This window comes from Lytechinus variegatus, chromosome 3 (assembly GCF_018143015.1).
Source record: "Lytechinus variegatus isolate NC3 chromosome 3, Lvar_3.0, whole genome shotgun sequence".
Taxonomy (NCBI): Eukaryota; Metazoa; Echinodermata; class Echinoidea; order Temnopleuroida; family Toxopneustidae; genus Lytechinus; species Lytechinus variegatus.
The window spans coordinates 55205775-55226178 of NC_054742.1; the positions used below are offsets into that span (position 1 = coordinate 55205775).

The 20404-nt window shown below is 36.0% G+C and overlaps 1 protein-coding gene across 5 annotated transcripts; it reads left to right on the forward strand.

Moving 5' to 3' along the window:
• Positions 1-957: 957 nt before the first annotated feature.
• LOC121411410 (acidic leucine-rich nuclear phosphoprotein 32 family member B-like) lies at positions 958-19143 on the forward strand. Of its 5 annotated transcripts, none has more exons than XM_041604133.1 (9): positions 958-1306; positions 4602-4748; positions 7560-7679; positions 8439-8616; positions 10581-10679; positions 12290-12453; positions 13132-13140; positions 15261-15360; positions 16480-19143. In XM_041604133.1, the coding sequence occupies exons 1-9, from the start codon at positions 1241-1243 to the stop codon at positions 16545-16547; spliced, it is 951 nt and encodes a 316-aa protein (XP_041460067.1). In that variant the 5' UTR covers positions 958-1240; the 3' UTR covers positions 16548-19143. The 5 variants fall into 5 exon arrangements, with proteins under 5 accessions (XP_041460067.1, XP_041460066.1, XP_041460069.1 ...); XM_041604132.1 differs by having other exon boundaries at positions 965-1306; positions 16477-19143; XM_041604135.1 differs by having other exon boundaries at positions 965-1306; positions 12290-12399; positions 16477-19143.
• Positions 19144-20404: the final 1261 nt, after the last annotated feature.

A 20404-nucleotide genomic window follows, 5' to 3' on the forward strand; every position in this document is an offset into this window, starting at 1 on the left:
GAATGAATAGGCATACCTTACTAAACAATAATCGATTCGAGCGTAACGTGAGCCAAAAATTTGTGATATTATAACCTGAAAAACTGGACATTCTAAGCATTTTGTAACCAAGGGCAGAATGGGTACATTAATACACAATAATTTAATTATTTTCTAACCTAAAAATTTATTGTGTTTTACTTCATGACTGTGTTTCATTTTGAAAAAGGGCACATTCCAATTTGAAAAAAGGGCACTTTCCACTTTGAAGAAAATGTTTTTTCCCCTTAGGGTAATTTCTTTTATTTATTCATCATTATTATTATTTTTTTTGGGGGGGGGTGCCCCCTACCCCCGCCCCTGATGTAAGAAAACAGGGAATGTCGACTGATATTGAAAGGTAGTTAGGCCTATATAATCCATTTTTAATTCACTTTCATGAATCGTAATGCTGGTACGACCGAAATATCTTAAAAAGAAATTAAGTGAAAAATTACTTCTCTATTATAACTTTATCAATTACGTCGATCATCAATGCCATTTTTAACTTTCTGTAGGCCTACTTGTTGATATCTTCATTTCACTTGTGTTATCTATCTATGTATCTATCTATTATGATCATGATCGTCATCAGTATTATCACTAATTTGTAATAGACCTATGATTTATACTCGGATTTATAATAATGTTTATCATTAACATTTATATTAATCGAATTAACATTTCAGTATCATTACCAGCATTTATCATTATTTTCAATTCATTATCATCATAAATCTCATCATTGACGTTGTGTGGATATTATTTTCTGGTACACTTTAGGCATATTCTTTCTGAAGCATTGAAATGCATATGATTAAGTAATGCAGCTTTAAATTACCGTGCTTACGCCTTCTCTACATAGAAATACATGTTGGCCTATATGCTACACGTCTATTGCACGTCTATTGTAAACTGTTGTACAGTCAATGACGAAATATACACATCGCCGTACCGTGTGTACGAAAAGCATGCAATTCCAATCGACCAATGCGCGGCAGTCACCTAGCCCGATTCAAGGAGTTGCTAGCTCCAGCTAGCTAGTGCAGTGAGACAACACATACAGCGCGTGTATATACGTTGGACGCTGCAGTGTATGATCGAGGTACCGTACCCCCGCGACCGGCTAACTTAGCTCTACAAATTTTACTGCTGCTCAGCTCGAACCAGCGATAGCGCACCCGCCGACAATCGGAAAGTGCAGGGAGTAGTTTTGAAGAGCATGACAACAGCACCCACGATGGATCGGAGAATCGAGCTGGAGTTACGTGGTGCAGATCCGCAGAAGGTAATTTTCATTAGAAGTATATATTCATAAAATTCCAAAATGTTCCGCTTGTTATTCTCCTTTGTGGACTGTTGTGTTTTATTTTCAGATGCATAGGATCGCTGCCATTTTTTTTTTTACCCATTTCGGTGGTCGGAACATGATACTGTGTCTAAAATTTCACATTGTTTGAAGTATTTTTAAAACTTTTCATTAGTATAGGTCACTCACATTATATCATAAGAATATATTCCACATAATTTGAAAACTTAAAACCTTTCTGATACCATATAAAATCCTCCAATACCCAACCATGTCTGTTTAGAAATGACGGTCGTTGACCAAGTTGATGCCATTGAGCTAAACGGTTTGTGTATTCCCCATACAGTGCACATGTGTCTGCGCTGCATGCAGCACTACCATTACAACGTAGCGTACGGTAACACGTTGAGATGTGTGTAAAACTTTTGAAATTCAAAGTCGACGCGAATTCGCGCCACACATAAAAGAAGGCCTCTCGGCTCGTCATTTTTGTTCAATAATTTCTAAATGGAGTGATCGTGCGTGCTGAAATCAACAATGAATCAAAGCTAGAGGCAGTGTTATAATGTATTCTGTAAAATTTGAGCAGGAGATAAATATTGTTGATGTTTATAGTTCAGTCAAAACATTGAAATGTCAACTTTGGCATTTTTTGGAAAGTCGGCTCAGCCAGACAAGACAGATTGACCCACCTCAGCTCTTACTACTGGGAGGATATATATACTGAGTGAGGGCTAGTGGCAGTGCCACACTGCCAGTCAGTGGTGCACAAATTGTCAATAATACTGTGTAGTGTGGATGACTTCCATAGTGCCATACACTCAACAACAGTCAGTGTTGTTTTGGTTTATCAGAATTCAATTGATACAAGTATTGACTATTGGTACTGGTAGACCAGGGGGCCCGTCTTACAAACTACAAAGACTTGTCGATCCGATCAATCGCAACTATGGAAAGCCAGCAAGGTCAACATCTAAAATGCATGTTCAAAATATTTTTCAGATGTGATGTATATTCATATATATTCATAAATTCATTGTTTTCTTTTTAATTCATTGTGTTCCCCTTTGTTTACAAAGGACATTGTAAACAAAGAGAAGCACAGTGAATTTTCAATATAACAAAGAATGCATGAATGTATATGAATATACATCACATCTGAAAAATATTTTGAACATGGATTTTAGATGTTGACCTTGCTGGCCTTCCATAGTTGTGATTGATTGGATCAATCATAACTCTTCATAAGACGGGGCCCTGGTTTACCCCAGACTATTAACCATGAATGGCGGCCGGGGGGGGGGGGGATGGTTGGTTGAATGTCAATGTACACATACATGCAGGCCTACCTACCCCCATCATCAACATTTCCCATAACCACTCCGTTGTGCAGAATTATTCTGACTATCCAGAAATTGTTACATAATGGCATTGGACCCTAGCTGTCTATGCATGCAAGGTATGAGAATTTTCAGGGCTCATTTTGGCATTTAGGGGGCAAATTTGCCCTGCACCCCCCTCTAATAGTTCCCCCTGTATTTCAAAACAGAATGAAGTACCCCAAAATAGTATTTTTAAGTGGGATGATTGATATGATGCCATTGACAACCCAACCAGCCAGAAAAATGGAACAAACCTAATCTGAGCAAAGTTAAGGAAAACAAACATTGATTTTGAAAACAAAAACCTGTAAAATGATGGAAATATGGGTAGAAAAAGTTCTAATCCAGAAGAGATCTGCCTGAAAGTAGACTTACAGATGTAGATTTATAAAATATGGACCTTGTAATACATGTATGTAGTCTTCAGTAATTTAGTAGAAAGTTTTGTAATAATATTTAATAGATGATATTTTCATTTTTTTTATGCATGATAAGTTTTACCCAGGGGCAGATCCAGGATTTTCCAAAGGAGGAGGGGGGGGGTTGCAATTTTCCAATGAAAATTTGTCAAGCAAAAAAAAGGTTTTCATCTAAATGAAGGACTTGAAGGTCATTTATTCCCAAGAAATTTGACAAGCAAAAAAGAAGGGAGTCTCCACTTTCAAGGGGGGGGCACACTTTGGTAAAAATGGTGTATTTATCTGGATCCACCACTGGTTTTGCCCGAATAGTTTGTGCATGAATGGTAGGGGTGCTGAATATGAAGCCCCCTCCCCCCCAAAGAAAAAATTAATAAATAAACAAAAAATAAATAAAATAAAATAAAAATGGATTCCAAAGTAAAACCATGAAAGTAATGGCTTGAAGATTGTTTACTTTGTTGTGGTTAAGAACTTGAGTTCCAAAAATATACCCTTTTCAGTGATAGGTCAATACGCCATCATGTGACCATAGCTGCGAGGATTGCATTTATTATATTCTAGGTTTTGACGTCACATCAGTGAATATAACTGCGTTGTATTGTCAATTGCAGCCTTATGTCTCTCACTGCTTACAAGTTGCGTAATCAGGTAACTTATTTGATGTACGCGCTAGTGTTAATGCGTCGATTGCATGAAGAACGTTATTAATATGTTAATTTCCTTAATAGTGCAAACATACATGTTTGAACAGCTTACAATTTGTAATTTTTCTAATGTAGTTGTGTTGACATGTTAGTAATATTTGCCAGATTCCATATGACACTGCACTTACACATTGAATAGTGCCATCTTGTGTTGAGAAAGTTGGGAGAAGAAAGTACCATGTTGTGAACCCATATATGTTACTCTTAACCAGTACAGACATATGATTCATATGATTGGGGTGTTTCACAATTGTGTGACATAGAGTTACACTTAAATTTATACAAATGTAGTGATGTTCGATATAAAACACATCATTATATTGGTCAAATCATGCCTACTGAATGTATTAATCAGTGAGGTTACACATTATGTTGGTGTTGCTGTATTGGCACTAAGCATGATGGAGCTTTGTGAAACCCCTGTTTCCATCTAGGAAAAATTTGTGATTGATCTGTAGCTTACATCTTGTATACGTATGGAAAGCAAGTGACATCAATATGTTTAGTAAATTTGTTTTCTAAAATATGAAATGTATAATGTATTACATGTAAAGGTGTGTGCAAGTTGTGTTGAACAATAACTATGCTACTCTTTGTTTTCCTAGAAAATTCTGTGTATTTTATACGTAAAGTGATGACATTGATATATTTCGGTTGTTTAAATTGTATGATATACATATTTAAATTACTCTTGATGAGACAGGAGTCACAGGACCCTTTAGTTTGATGAATTCTGAATCTTATTGTTGTTTTTGTTTGTTTTTAGGTTACTGATCTGATGCTCGATAACTGTAATAGTGGAGGCAAGATTGAAGGACTCACAGATGACTTTGTTAGTTTGGAAAGATTAAGCATGATCAACACGAGACTCACAAGTCTACAGGATTTCCCAAAGCTTCCAAAACTACAAAGGGTAAGTAGTTCTGTACCAACTTTGCTGTTAAGAAACACCTCCAGATTTTAAAGAATTGATCATAAATGAAAAGTTTGCATTTTGTCTTTCAAAATATTCTGTGAGTGAATAAATGGCAACTTTGAAATTGCTGTTTCGTTATGTGTTTGACACAGATTCTAAGTTTGTGTATTCATTGTTATGCTCCAATTAAACTCTCAACACCCAAAAAACCCTGGTCTGGTAAGGGTTACAGGATCAAATAGTCAGTGATTTTCACTGTCAAGTGTAGTCAGCTGAAATCCTTGCATCTGATTGGGTAAGAATAAATTAGTGAAAATTGCTATTTGTTTCATGAAACCCCATGTGAGATAAACCTATTCTCAGTTAAGTCTGATACAGGGATATTAAACAATGATATAAGGTACTTTCATAGCTCATATATACCATGTAAGGTGCTCCTGTATTACCCAACTACAACTATTGCTAGTCTACTGATTCCAGTGCTCAAAGCTTTTTGAGGAATTACTTCCTGCTGTTACCTATTTATTTCGCCTGGGTTGAGTTGAGCTATGCCATAGCTGGGATTGGAACCCATGACCCTATGTTTCAATGTCTGGAGACTAATCCACTGGGCCACACTGCTCCATACAACTGTATGCTTGCAAGCTTTATTAGTATTACTACAAATTCCATATAAAAACTGAATAATTACAGTACTGATATACATGTATTTGTGAATAAAAAAAATAGTAGGGGAGATTGGGGTCAGTTGGAACATTTGTGGCAAATATGGCTGTACAGTCCAAATAGATTTTATTCAAGAAACAATCATATCAGCTTAAAGCATATATCTAAGGGCTACAAATGTACCCTTAAAATTCTCTGATGGTTACTGATAAAATCCACCTTGAACAAGACCATCTCAAGTGTTGCAACTTTCCCCATATATTATGAGTAAGTTGGAACATGGTATGGGGTAAGGAACACTGCATGGTCAATTAAGGATTATACTAATACTACTACGTGGTTTTAGCTTATTTGCTTATTTATTTTAAGTTCAAAATATTACAGGTGTGTATTCTGATTTGTTGAACTTTATGTTTTCTATTACACATGATACATGTATGCGACCCCTCAATCAAGTAGTTTTGTTCCAATTAACCCAAGTGGCCCATGTGACATGTACAAGCTTACATCAATAAAAAGGGACTTCACCATGGCATATTGATAACCTTATTTGTAGCTTGGTACAAGTGTTTATTATACCCCAAACTGGCCAACTTGATACTTTCCTGAGATAATAAAGCATTTTTGAAAAAAAAAAAAATACTCAGAAGGTAAAACAAACATTCCTTTCTAACTTCACCAGGCTTGTTGCACATGTGTTGTCTGTGATATGGTGGATGGCTGTTGCTGCCTGTTGCTAATGGCAATAAATAGATGGCAGTATTGTATAAATTTATTAATAGGTGTTAAAGAAAATTACAATGTTTCAAGTTCAAGTTCAACTTACCCCGCGTTCCAACTAACCCCAATATTCCCAACATGTAATTGTCTATTGTCTATATCTTTCATGTGGTCAAGTTTAATTTCTTCACCTAAAATGGAGTGAAGACAGTATTACTGTTGATATAAACCAGAAAACTTAGCCTTATTTGCTTGAAATAAATAAGCCAGGAAAAGGTCAAACTTCATATACAATTATGTACTTGGGGACAGTCCCTCTTGTAAACCAATCAGTACGATTCACCTATCTGTAACTACATGTATGTATGTATGTAAATGTCTAATAAACCTAGAACACTATAATATGCTTCGCCGGTTCGTTCGCCCTGACTTACAAACTCAGAAGAATTTGGTATTTAATGATGTCCTGAGTTTGTCAGTTCATATGTGAAAATTGTGAATCAGAAAAAAAAGTATTATTATCTTTTTGTATGGGGGGGGGGGCCTACATTAAAAGCTCTACTAAATGTCAAATTACATTCAATTTGGATTGTTCTTGAATTCAGTTTACAGCTTGGTTCTTTACAACCAAGGACTAATATCAGGAAATTTTAGGGGCATGTCACCTTTCGACCCTTTTTTAGTGTGGGGAGGGGAGCTAATATGTGGTTTCAAACCGCCTCGATCACAAGAATCCCCGTTAAATTACGAGAACTTGTTTAGGCTAAAAATACCCATTAATTATTTCTACATTCTCACACCACCCCGAAACATACCCTTCGGGATAAGTTCCCGAAGTTACGAGCATGCGCTGTGTGGTCTGATAAGCAGGCAAGGCGAGAGATTCAAAATCACTAGCCCAGCAGCCACCCACGCCGCCGCGCCCAACGACACGCTGGGCTAAAAGTTCTCGTAAATTGCTTTCACATCGCCAAAATACCTGCGACCTTGGAAAAATCCCTGCGAAAGTTCTCGTAATTTCGCCAAGTACCTACTATTGAGCGGGTATTTTCTTTCGGGGAAATTATGTGTAGTTTGCTTTCACATTACCAAAATACCTGGTATTTTCTGATCGGGGTAAATTTCCTGATCAGAGAATACCTGGACCTGACGAACTTCGAGGCGGTCTGAAACCACCTAATGTTAATCTGACTTGTCTAGAGCCTGTGTCTACTGTCTACTATCTTTTTAAGGGAAACAAAAATTTTAATCCCAAGAATACATGTAGGATTAATAGGACGTTTACATTTTTTTTTCTGTACAGCCTGATGAATACTAAAGGAGGTTTGACTACAGTATATATTGTTAATGATAGCGAATTTTCGTGTACACTTTTGAAGGAAATATGCTTACCATGATTTTCTTCCTTTCTCTTTATTACAGCTGGAATTAAGCGATAATGCAATCAAAATTAACTTAAAATTTCTTACCGGATGTCCGAACCTCACACACCTTAACCTGAGTAACAACAAAATATCAACGATTAATGCATTAGAACCTTTGGTGAGTACAGGACAGTCTGCCAAGTTTTTAGCAGACAGTATTTGTTTTGTTTGAATTAGGGAATAGGCCTGGGCATTAAATTGCTTTTCGAGTCATTGTGGGAATTTATATTTATTAAATACAATAGTGATTAATAATTTGATATGGCAATGCAGGGGACAATTTTCTTTGTATCGCAATGCAGTTTGTTCCACTTTTTTTTAGAGAGACTGCTGCTCAAAGAGTCATTTGTGTAGCAGATTTCAAAACTGAGCTTTTTTTCTTGTGAAAGAAATTGCTCAAATTTGGTTATTACAAGCAAAATTATTCTGTGCAATGACTAAAATGGCGCAACCGATAAGTCCAAAAGACTTTTGTTCAAGTGAATCTTATTGCACATGTGATAAAATTGTACATGTACATGTTTTTCAACAATTCAAATTTTCATGTGTTTTACAATGATATTTTGAACCATGTCATGGTTGAGTGCGAACAACATTTTATTAGTAAAGCAATGCAAAAATAAAGGCTTTTATTTACTTAATTGTGGTAATACAAAAGGACCCTTGTTACCTGTTCGAAAGAAAAGTCTTGATAATAAATATTGAATTAAAGAAAAAATAAATATACAGGGAGCTTAGGGCAATTTTATGTCTGAAATGCTCCCATTCACTGCAATGTAAAGCTTAATCAATGTTGTAGATTTAGCAAGTAGTTTGTGAAAACTAGCCTGGACACTAAAAAGAAAATTGAATTTTCCCTGGCCCTTACCCATCACAGAAAGAGTTACCAAAGCTAACGCACCTAGACTTATTCCGCAATGATGTAACACGCCTAACTAACTACAGAGAAGAAGTCTTCAAGCTGTTAACGTCGCTCAAGAGCTTAGATGGGTTCAAGGGATCAAGTGGGGATGTAGCGGACAATTCAAGTCCTTCAGAAGATGAGGATGAAGATGGTAAGAAATTGCTTCCTTCAACTTTTTATTTCCGTTGGGGCGAGAGTTTTAACTAAATTTTTATCACATTACTATTGTTGTCCTCCAAATTTTCTACTAAGGTCCCATTCTCATTGATCTATTTTCTTGAACTTGAGTTCAGGATATTAGTTTAAAAGATCACTTCGCTAGCGTTGTCATCACAATCTCTTGAACTGTTTTCGAGAAGCACTTTGCGTAAAGTGGTCTTGTTGCTATGGAAACGCTCTCAGTGGGGTCACATTTTTCTCGCGAAGTGTGGCATCGCAATTTAGGCATAATCATCGGTACTCTACATGTACACACTTTGTATTGAGTAGCGCGCCCAACTGGGTGAAGATTGCTTCCCGAAGAACGGTTCTGTCTTCACCTATGAGTATGCCTATACCAGTTTAACTAGGCAACATGGTCTTTAAAATCTAATCATGAGGTGGTTTTCGAAACTTGTTTGATCACTTCCAAAACCACTTCGAGCGTTCCCATTATTGGTTAAACTGGTTTAAGAAAGTACATGTAGATTAGAACATGGTCTTATTTAATTACCCTCCTTAATATATGTTTTGAAGAACTGTTTCTTTTTCTTCTTCTCTTTATCCTCCTCCTTCTCTTTTTCCTTCTCTTCTTTTTTCATCTTTCCCTGCCATACTCCTCTCCTTATTCTAACCAGGATTTAATTTGTCAATATTGATTCCTGTTTTTACAGTCATTCATTGTATTGATTAGTGAATTGATGAATTAGAAAAAGAGTAGGTTATTATGATCATGTAGATCGATACACTTATGACTATCAATTTTTGTCTTGTCTGAATGAAGTTCGGCAGAGACCTAGTAATCACTTTCCCTCTTAGTCTGTTGGTCTGTTTGAAAATGTTTAAGCTTTTGTTCAACTCAATCTCATTTCTTTACTTTTGCATGAATTATATTCATACTTGGTACATATGATCCTTGTGCAATACCACATGTGACCTCATGAGAATGATGGAGTCAAAGGTCAAATGACATGAAGTTATGTTCCTCTTTTGAAGTTTTTTGTGCAATGATCTTTTGGTACTAACACACATGTGTTCTTTGAGGATGATAGGGTCAAAGGTCATCTAGGGGTCAAAAGATCATGTTGCATATTTTATTGATCGCAAAATCAGGCGAGACTGGTTCATATTTTATCAAGGCACCAAACTGAGGTAGTGTCCGTTATTGCTCCGCTACGTCTGGGCGAGTAGGCTGATTGCATGTGTGGCGAGTGTAGAATCACAATCTATCGATGTTAACAAATACCGTGTTTACACATCGACTCGGCTCGCGTGTTGAATCCGCGAGCCGGGTTGAAGACTGCGAAGAAGGGATCAGAGATCGCGTTCATACGTACATATGAAAAGGCGAGTTCAACACGGCTCGCAGATCTCGAACGGAAGAAGAATTAAGACGTCGCAAATTAAAGGCGGGAAATTCACCGCCGGAATCAAATCTTGTCCGTGCGAACAACAACAATGCCAAAAGTGAAAGCGCGTGCAGTGACCTAGGTCAAGAGAGTTCGACACGGCTTTCTGTTTACACACGAAAAAATTGCCGAGTCTGACTCGGGTCGCGGGTTGAAACCTTCGATTTTGTAGGATCGATAAAGCCGTGTTCGACACGGCTCGCGGATCACTCTGATCGCGTTTACACAGCATAAAATTGCCGTGTTGAGCACGGCTCTCGTGTTCAACCCCCGAGCCGAGTCAATGTGTAAACACGGTAAATGTGATAGATCTTGGTCTTTGTTTTGAAATTCAATACTGCTTGAAATTGACATTTAAAATAGTACACAAATGTCGTTGCAAGTTAAATTGTTGAATATATGTGGTAGATTTACAGAACATCAATTATGGGCCAGCTGTAAATTTTACCCTACTATAGGCATGACAATACATTGTAAATTCATATCTTATCCTTCTTCTGTTAATTAGGTACAGAAAATGAGGAAGATGAGGAGGATGAAGAAGACGAGGAGGAGGATGAGGAAGACGATGCTGTCGTTGAAGATGTTGACTCAGACGAAGATTCAGGTAACTATTGATTAAAACCAAAACTAGAGCAAAATAAAGATAATGATGAAGATGATGATGAACAGCATTTGCGTAGTGCCATTTATCTGTTAACCCTAAATCTCCCGGGGTATTTTGATTCTTGTCATTCCGGGGGGGGGGCCATAATGGCCCCCCCTTTAGATCTCGGCCGCCGATCGCGCGAGCGACGCAAAAATTTGCACGCTGGTAGTGTGCGATGTAATCTACAAGGCTGTATGGTAAAATTTTCCAAAATAATGAGATTTTATTTTATATGAATTAATTATGCTAATTTATGCATAAATCATACTTTTTGCTCTAATTCACTAAATAAAGCTCCTAGAATGCTAATTTTTGGTAAAAATTTTCTTTGTAGCATTCTTAACAATCGTAATTCAACAAAACTTTGGTTTGGAAATAAATTTCTTATGTATTTTATTGTTTTATGAATTTCTTATGTATTTCTTTGTTTTTTTACTTTTTGTTTTTTGTTTTTTCAATGGAAATTGTTCCAGACATAATTCTGATCATAAACAAGGCAAAATTAATTAAGTTTAATCAGTAAAATTAGAAATAATGATACATTTATGAATTTTGGCTAAATACGCAATTTGCATTGGATTTGTACATGAAATCACGTTTATGAGCAATTTTGGGTCTGACATGCACTTGCATAATGTTGCGTAATGTCGTAACCGCGTACCCGGGCGTCACAAATTTGGTCTCAAAATTTGCGCGAGACTTGAATGTAAAAAGTCAGTGAGCTGCGAGGTGAAAAAATTTCGCGCAGCAGATATATCGCAAAAATTGTTGAGGGGGGGCCATTATGGTCCCCCCGGGAGAATTAGGGTTAAAAAGCATTCAAAATGAATTTCAAATGTGCCAGCTCACACATTTTTCACAAAGTTGCTGTTGCTGGAAAAGATGGGTCTTTAGTTCAAATTTGAAGTTTCAATGTTTTTACATTCAGTGGTAAATGACCGTCAATCATTCAATGATATATGCTTTGTATAATTATAAACCTACCAAATGAGGCTAAGGGGGTGTATTAAAATCTGTGTATAGTTGGGCTGAGAGTGGGTTGCCGGTCCATTTACTAGTATTGCAAATTAGGAGGGGGAGGGGGGGCTGGGGTATCTCACCAGGGATGCATCCAGGCAGAATTGATTTTTAATCTTGTTGATGTACATTCCAACAAGAAGGCTCTGACCTCATTGTAACTTTTTAGATTGTTCCTTCATCCTATTGCACCCCTTCTAACATATTGCTACACTCCCCCCCAAAAATAAAATATAAATGAATAAATAATAACCAGAATTCATGAAAATAATTTCATAAGAGCGGTACATCTAGAAGTCTGCCGGTGTCCACTCATCCGAAAATATGGATGTGGCAGAAACAGTTGAACTTTTCCAAAGCCATTGTTGCATTTGGACACACATTTCAAATTGCAATCATGAATATCTAATGCAGTAAATAAACCTGTCAAAAGTGCAAAAAAAAAAAATAATAATAATAATTTCATTGCATTCCTTAATCTATGCTGGAGCTCTGTACCTCTAAAATATTCTCTTCTATAGAACTAAAAATTTTTTTTTTTCCTTTAATAGATGAGGACGAAGATGACGACCCAGCTCTTGATGATGAGGACGATGACGATGATGACGACCTCGATGATGAAGATGATGATGAAGACGATGAGGACGAGGAGGATGATGAGGTAGAAGGGAGTGACAATATTGGCCTCAACTACTTACAAAAGTCAGACCTGGGGGTAAGAGCCGCTTTGAAAAATCGCAAACCTGAGCTCAAACCCCAATATCCTTTGGTTTTCGGATGGAACGGGACCCCTTCTCACAAAGAATTGTGATTTATCTGATCATTCACAACAAGGGAAATCCATCAGTGACAAAATTTGTCGTTGAAGAATTGTACAAAGTGTCTCTTTGGATGATACTGATTGGTCAATACAAGGATGCAACATGAGATATGCATCATATTGCCGGGCTAGAGCCACGAGCATCTTCTGACAGTGTATGCACTCTATTAAACTCATTAATCAGAGATGCATTCTGGATTTTGACATTGATGGCTTTCAATAGTTGAGAATGGTAGAATTTATCGCAATCAATGGTTGAAATTCATAGAACCAGTCACAACTCTTTGTAAAAACCTGCCCTGATTGTAATCCCCCCCCCCCCCCGGAAAAGAAGAAGAGAAATTTGTTGAGTCTGAACTTTTTCCAAAAAATATAATGACCGGAACATTTATTCATAATTCCATTAGGTAAATTACTTGCCGATCAATGGGAAATCATTGCAAGTTAAAAAAAAACATGTCTACCAAATTGATCTTTTTTTTTCAAATTATGTATACTTAAATTTTTTGAAATTTAGAGAATATTTCTATTGTAAAAAGTCTTGATTGTTTGATCCTCTTTCATGAATTTCAGATTTGGGAGGTATGTATAATGTGTGTTGACTTAACATATTTCTTCTATATTCATAAGCGTTTCCCTAAATTTTTGAATTTCACTCTGGTGTCTGGCTTTAGGCACTTTACTTCATTTTGTTGACGTGTCCATCCGAAAACCACCCTGCTTTTCTTGCACCTAATCAAAGCTTGAACTGCTTACTGTAAGCTGTCTTTTGTTAACACCAGTTAACCAGTGTGAGTTTAAAAAAGAAGTTGCACATGTCATATTGCTTATTTTACAACTCTTTGCACTGTGTTTAATTGCATTTAGGTCTTTTATTTTATTCCATATTTATAGATAATGAAAGGTGACAATACTGCCTTGGCATCCTATAATGTGTTTTGTTGAAAAAGTCATCAAATACCGGGCTTGATATGGATTGTATTTTAAAACTCACTGCCAAATGAGATATGATGATCCTATATTTGCACACAGTTCTGTACTCAACTTGAAAAAAAAATCTTGCAAAATGATTAGAAAAACCTACTCTATACTCTACATGTGTGCAAAGAGAATATTTAAAGTTAAACAATTGTGTATTACATGTAAGTGTGACTCACTTCTTTTTACTCACTCTGTACTCAACTAACCTTTTCGTGCATGCACTAAACTCATATGTTGACTGTTAACAGGGTTTTTATGGATGAGGGAGTATCTTTTTTACATGTAAGTCTTGATGTGCAAAATTCAGTTTCCATCAACAAAAATTAGTGAAAGTTATGGAATTATGGATCACTGCAATTATCAGCACTAAGATCAATGCTCAGTTTGGGATTGCAGAATCCCAGTGTACAAACCCTGTTTGAAATTATTGAAGGGGTTTTTGTTGGGAGGTGGGAAGTCTTAATGAGTTCATTGGAGATACAATTATAGTTCTTCTGATGAACTTTGACAGGTCAGTAACAGAGAAACATAGAAAACACTTTTGGGTGTATGAAGTGGTTCATTCTAGATGATTTCCTGCTTCTTGATTAATGCTAAGTAACATCCCTGGATTATTGTGTTTTCAACCAAAATTCATAAATGTATGATTATTTTTAGTTTTGCTGGTCTAAAAATGTTTATTGTATGCTTTTTATGATCTCAGAAGAGTCCCCAACAAATTTCATTGAAAAAACAATGAAAAACAAAAGGTCAAATACATAAGAAATTGCAAAAAGCAGTATAATATACATAAGAAAATGATTTGATATCGCAATTTTTTTCATGTACACTTGCTAAGAACACCACAAAGAGTTTTTATCCAAAAAATTAGTACATTTGGAGTTTTATTTAGAGAGTTAGAATAAAAAGTATGATTTCGCATACTAATTATGCATAAATTAGCATAATCACGTAATAGTGATTCGCATGAAAGAAATTACTATACAGTTTTGTAGATTATGGTCCCAGTGAACCCGGTGCAATTGCGCGGTCGATGGCCGAGATCTCAAGGGGGGCTTTGGAGGCCCCCCCGCCATATGAACTCCCAAAATACCCCGGCCTAGATAGGGTCAAACATAAATGAGTTTGATGATGGTTTAAACTTTTGTGGTAACTGTATGCTTATATAGTTTTGCAGTGTGAAATTATTTATCTTATTTGAAATAGAATAATCTGAATTCCAGCAAATCCTGTCACATATGTGCTTCCAAATAGCCTAGCCTAGGACATCACTGATTATATTTTAAAGATTGTGTTGATTATCCCTCACCTAACTAATAATATGAAATCCAATGTCTAGTATTGAAAGAAAATCAAATTGATTCATTTTAAAAAGTAAGCAAACAGAAAATGCTGCTTTTCTTTGGTATTCTTCTCCATAGAAAGACCTTTGAATGTTTCTTTGGGATAAAAGTTTTTGACGGATAACAGAGGTCGATGTGCCTCTTGAAATGTAAATTTTCTTTTTCTTTTTTTTTGTTAACTGTCCTTTAAAAGATAAAACTTTATATCATGAATGATACTTCTCAGTTTCATATTTCTCTTTCTCAAATTCTATTTTCATCTCTTTCATTTCATCAGACAATCATTCACATGTTTTATCCAAACCTCTCGCACAGCATTACCTCCAGGCAAATCTTCAAATATAAACTGATTTTTTTTTCTTTTTTGTAATTTGATAGGATGATGATGACGAAGATGAAGAGGACTACCAACCTGACAATGAGGTCGATGTTGATGTTGATGATGTTGATGATGAAGACGAGGATGATGAGGATGATGGTAGGATCCCTCCTTTGAAGCATTTGTTTTATTTTAAAAATGTGTTTAATTGACTTTTATTGAAGCATGTTTAGAAATCTTTTGTAGGATAGTTACTCATTATGAAATATTTACAAGTTTGCCTTCACCATTTGAAATAACAGATTATTTGTAGAAATTATTATCTGAATTGGAACCATCAAACTATAATCATGATCTATTCTATTAATGGATATTCTTGCTTAATTTTATTTGTATCAGAAATTTGATAAACTATATTCTGTAAATCTTTCCTGTTTTGAGGCCAATTTACACTAGAAACATTCATACTGTATTATAGACTTGACATGAGCATATAACATGTAGGGGTACCGTATCTGTTGTTTATCAAATATGATGCTAATTTCTTCAAATAAAAGAAGAAAAAAAAACAGGTCTTGGAAAGAAGTAAACAATAAGAAGCCAAATTCGTGGTTAACTCATGATCAAACAACCTTTCCAATTTTTCATTGACATGAGCACTAATAACGAAGATGTTGCGTAAGCTCTCCCAGCAAAGGATTCAAAGTTTTAAGATAGAGATGCTTGGTATAGACCAAGATACTAGAATAGTAGTCAGTGATCAAGTTTTTGAATCAGTTGACTTTTCATCAGATCTGTAATTTCCAAATCTTCCAGCATAAACTAAGTATTATTAGAAATATTTTAATCAGTTTGCCTTGGATGTTTTTTTTTTCACTATTCAATCTCATGCAAAAAAATGAATGTCAACTTTAAAGGGACAAGTCCACCCCCAACAAACAATTGGTATGAATGAAAAGAGAAAAAATCAAACAAGGAAAATGCTGGAAATTTCATCCAAATTGGATGTCCATAGCAAAAGTAATGACATTTTAATGTTTTACGTAATTTCAAGAAAAACATTTAAATGCTCATCTTGGTCTATTTGGTCAAATTTTGTTATGTGACAGATTTTCATGAAATCTTCAATACTTTTTGCTTTTACTAGAACGAACTTGTATCATCAGGGTGAACTTCCCCATTAATGTCTTCTTATTTTCACTGTGAACCTAGCAAGAATAATATATCCCCCATAACTATGTTTTTTATTTTCCTAATTTATTTCTACTTCAACAGAAGAAGGTGCACCAAGGGGAGAGAAGAGGAAAAGGGATGATGACGATGAAGGTGACGAGGAAGACGACTAGGGGTAGTGGATAATGGGGAGGGAGGGGCGGGGGCGTGGCAGGGGTGTTGATTGGGGTGGATAGCAGGTACTGGTACTAAAGAATATTTGAGAGAATCTGGAGAATCTATCATGAACATTTTTTGCAAAATGCTGGAATCTGCTTTGTTCTCGCATTTGAAGGCGAACATCCATTCCATTTGTTCTAAATTACTACGGATTAAAAAGTTTGAAATTATCCATTCAATAAAAAAAATATGTGATGCAAGACATTGAGCCAAATGTGACGATGAGTCTAGACGGCCCGGGACAATGTGGAGACAATATCATCATCGCACCTCATGTGGTGTCTGTAAAAGCACGGCCCTTTCCATCGGATATGCTGCAGGAGATTACTTTTAGCCAGATGCAGCACATAGGCATCAGAAATCCGACTCGTGTCATCATGTCGCAAAATTACTAAACAAATGTAACTTGAGCTACTAGCTGTTGTATCAGAATGGTCGCCCTGTTTCTGCACTACTTCTCAGGATGTTTCAAATCTGCACCTAACCTTACCAGTTAATTGCAAGCATTTTTATCATTTATTGATGTGCTGCTGTCATGTTCATTGGCTAGGTTTGCCTATTCAATATATAAGCCTGTAGCTTCTTTACTTATGTTTTTTGCAAGGTACTTTACATCAAGACAGTCCCAGTGGTCCAGTCATTCATACAAGATGTAAAGCAGATTTCTAGTATGAGTATTGCACAGAATATACAAACCAAATGTCAAGTGTGGTCTTTGATGAATCACATAAGGCTTATTGATGATAAATTTATATCCATTTAGAGTAAATTTCGGAACCACTTAAGCAAATCACATGACTTAATCCAGCATGTTAGTTTTTAATTTTAAACTGTTGAACAGACATATGAAAAATATCAAAATGAATTTGATTTATGAAATGGATTCAAGTTTGATTTATCTTAACGTCACTACGCATTTTTGGCATTAAGATGTCTCTTGCATTCCATCATGCTTTTGTTTATTCATATTATTTCTTTCTTTCTTTTTTTTTAAGTCGCTACCTGTTTTTATTATCTAAATCAAGACTTTTTCTTGTATATTTGTAATTTTGATTAATATCGTTGTTTGTATTTTTTTATATGTAGCTCCTTGTTTTTGGTTCTATGATTCATAAGATTTTCTCCGGTAGGATCGGAAAGTGCTGCACATGACCAGAGAGATAAAGTGTACAGTTAGGTTTGTTTGTGGAATTTCTCATTTTCGTTTTCCCAAGAATTTTGCTTCCGAATGATGTGCATACTAATATAAATGTAAATAATTGTTGCCCTGTTAAGAGTATATCATTGAGAAACCACAGTTTGATTCTCAGATGCCTGTGTAGCATTCAAAACTTCTCTTCAATGCAATCTTCTTCGCGTATAACCTTCAACTAAGGAAATTGGTTGTGTAGTTAGCTCCGAAATCACTTGTTGGATTCAGTATTATTTTCTTGTAATGGAATTGAAATGTACATTTCTGTTGTATTCCCTCCAAATTGTACTAGGCATATTCCTCATCAAAATTAATGTGTTACAATAAAAAATGGAAGAGAAAATAATAGCATATTGTCGCTTATAAAATACAGAAAAGATCGCTCAGTTGAATGAATGCCCCATTTTCTATATATATTTGATAGATTGACCAAATTACAATAACTTAACAAGCTTATGAGAGTGTAATTACTCAGTTTCCAAAACTGGAAGATTCATGTTTAAATTTTGTAGTATTCATTGAATGTGCCGATCAGGACAATAAGTTTGAAATGTTTATCGTAGTACTTGTTAAAAGGAATCCTTTTAAAATTGTGTAGATTTATAAAGGCAAAGATGGAATTGCAGAAATAAAATAGAAATTATAGACTTGTTGGAAATTTATCCTACCTGAGCTCTTATTGGAAGGTATTTGTGGTAAATGTCCAATGCGGCGGATTGTGAATGTAAAAAAAAAAATAAGCGAGGGACAATGAAAGTTGACGAAATGGGTACTCCATTTAACATATTTTGTATGTTGCCTTTCTATCTATATTTTTCTCATGTATGTGTGTTTTTTTTCTATTTTATTCTTTTTGAATTAAAAAAAATGAAATGTTTATATGATGATGATGGTAAAGGCAAAGTTTGTTCCACCGCTCTGTAAACCGTGTTTCATATACAGTACATGTTATTTATCATGTATTGAGGGAGAAGGCCTTTTTTTCATGTTCATGTATAAAGTGTTTTTTCATACAAAATTTCCATTCATGGCAAAAAAAAAATACTATGTTAATATTTGAGAAAGGGACTGTTCCCCCTGCCTGGTATTATCGATGCTGCTCATTTGCATGGAGCTAGCTGAGTAGCATGCCACCAAGACCAAATTGCTTTGATGCATCATACAGCGTTCACATTGCTGGATAATTAGCTCCATCGATGACACATGTTCACTGGCAGGCAGAACACTCCCTAGATGTTTCTTACTATGTACAGATTAGTTGTTCATTAGCCAACGAGAGAGAAAGACAAAAAAAATGAACATAACAAAGTACTTGCTTCTTGTGTACATGTGGAAATATATGCACACAACACAAGAGGTTGTGCATCAAAAAAAAAATTGTCCAATCTTTTCTTGTATTGTGTGTCCTTTAGTCATGTATAAAACCAATGGGAGTTGAGCCTCGCTGCATGATTTATATTCAGGGATGCAATGTTTATGACAATGGTAAAAATTCTATGCTTTCAACATTTCCCCAAAGTATACCTTGTATACAAGAAGGCCCTTTTCAGAGATTTCTGACCTCATAAGGTATATATTCCCACAATTTAAGAGGATGCTTTTGGATGGTTATGTTGCATGCTGTCCTGGCCATTACAAAGATCATCAATGTAATTTGCATGCATCTGTCAATCTGCCAGTCGCGTAGCACATGCATAGTTCACCTATGCTGTTCTGCATTTGGCTGTAATGGTGCTGGCCCAAAATCTGCTGACGTCACTTCACACAGCAAAGAGAGGCAGAGCCAACCACAAAGAGCTCGGGCATTCAGAACGTTACATCTGCGCAGGCGTTGTATAGTTGGTGCCCTGTATGTATGTCCAACAACGCCCTCTTGAATCCCAGGAATGTATATCTTTAAAGATGAACTATTGCTCCTCATATTACGAGATTTTTATAGCAATATAATGTTCCAACAACAATGCTCTGAAGAATCCCTATAAGAAGAGCAACTATTCCTTGGGCGGATGTTGCAGACAATCAAGTGGGAGGAGAGGGGGTGTTATATTTTGTTGCACATCTGATACCAGGGTCCCGTAACACAATGGTTAATAGCGATTGATTGTACTCTTGATTTTCGTGAATCATGATCCATTGTATACAGTGTAGTCAGTCCAATCAATCGTAATAGAACTGTTCTACAATGATTGTTCAGCTTTGTATTACAGGCCCATGGGCATACAGTGTGAAGCAATGATATTGTGAGGGTAATTTATCATATGAACAGGATCTGTTGTTGCAAGAACATGTTGCAGAACAATTGCTGTTATAGGGTAAATGTTTCATAAGCATTTTCTTTATTCTTGAAAGAGCATATGTTGCAGAGCTTAAACCTTGAAGGAATAATCCCTTAAGCAGCTCTTCCAAGCTAAACTGGGATGGGATGTGCTGTGACAGGTGATGGTGCAGATAATTTTGTTGGAATTCTATTTACAATAAAATTGGTGAAGTGCAAGTAAAAATCATGCTCCTAGTGCTTACAGCATCCTGGAACCTACAGGAGGCTTTAACCCTCTGATGACAAGAAGGGCAACCCCCGGAAGACAGCAACTGATGGGCAGTAACTGCTTCAGCTGATAG

Excerpts from the sequence above, each read along its gene's own strand:
- LOC121411410 (XM_041604132.1), top strand. The coding sequence starts at position 1,241 with ATGACAACAGCACCCACGATGGATCGGAGAATCGAGCTGGAGTTACGT. Across the intron at positions 4,749-7,559 it reads AGCTTCCAAAACTACAAAGG|CTGGAATTAAGCGATAATGC; the intron begins GTAAGTAGTTCT and ends TCTTTATTACAG. Across the intron at positions 7,680-8,438 it reads TTAATGCATTAGAACCTTTG|AAAGAGTTACCAAAGCTAAC; the intron begins GTGAGTACAGGA and ends TACCCATCACAG.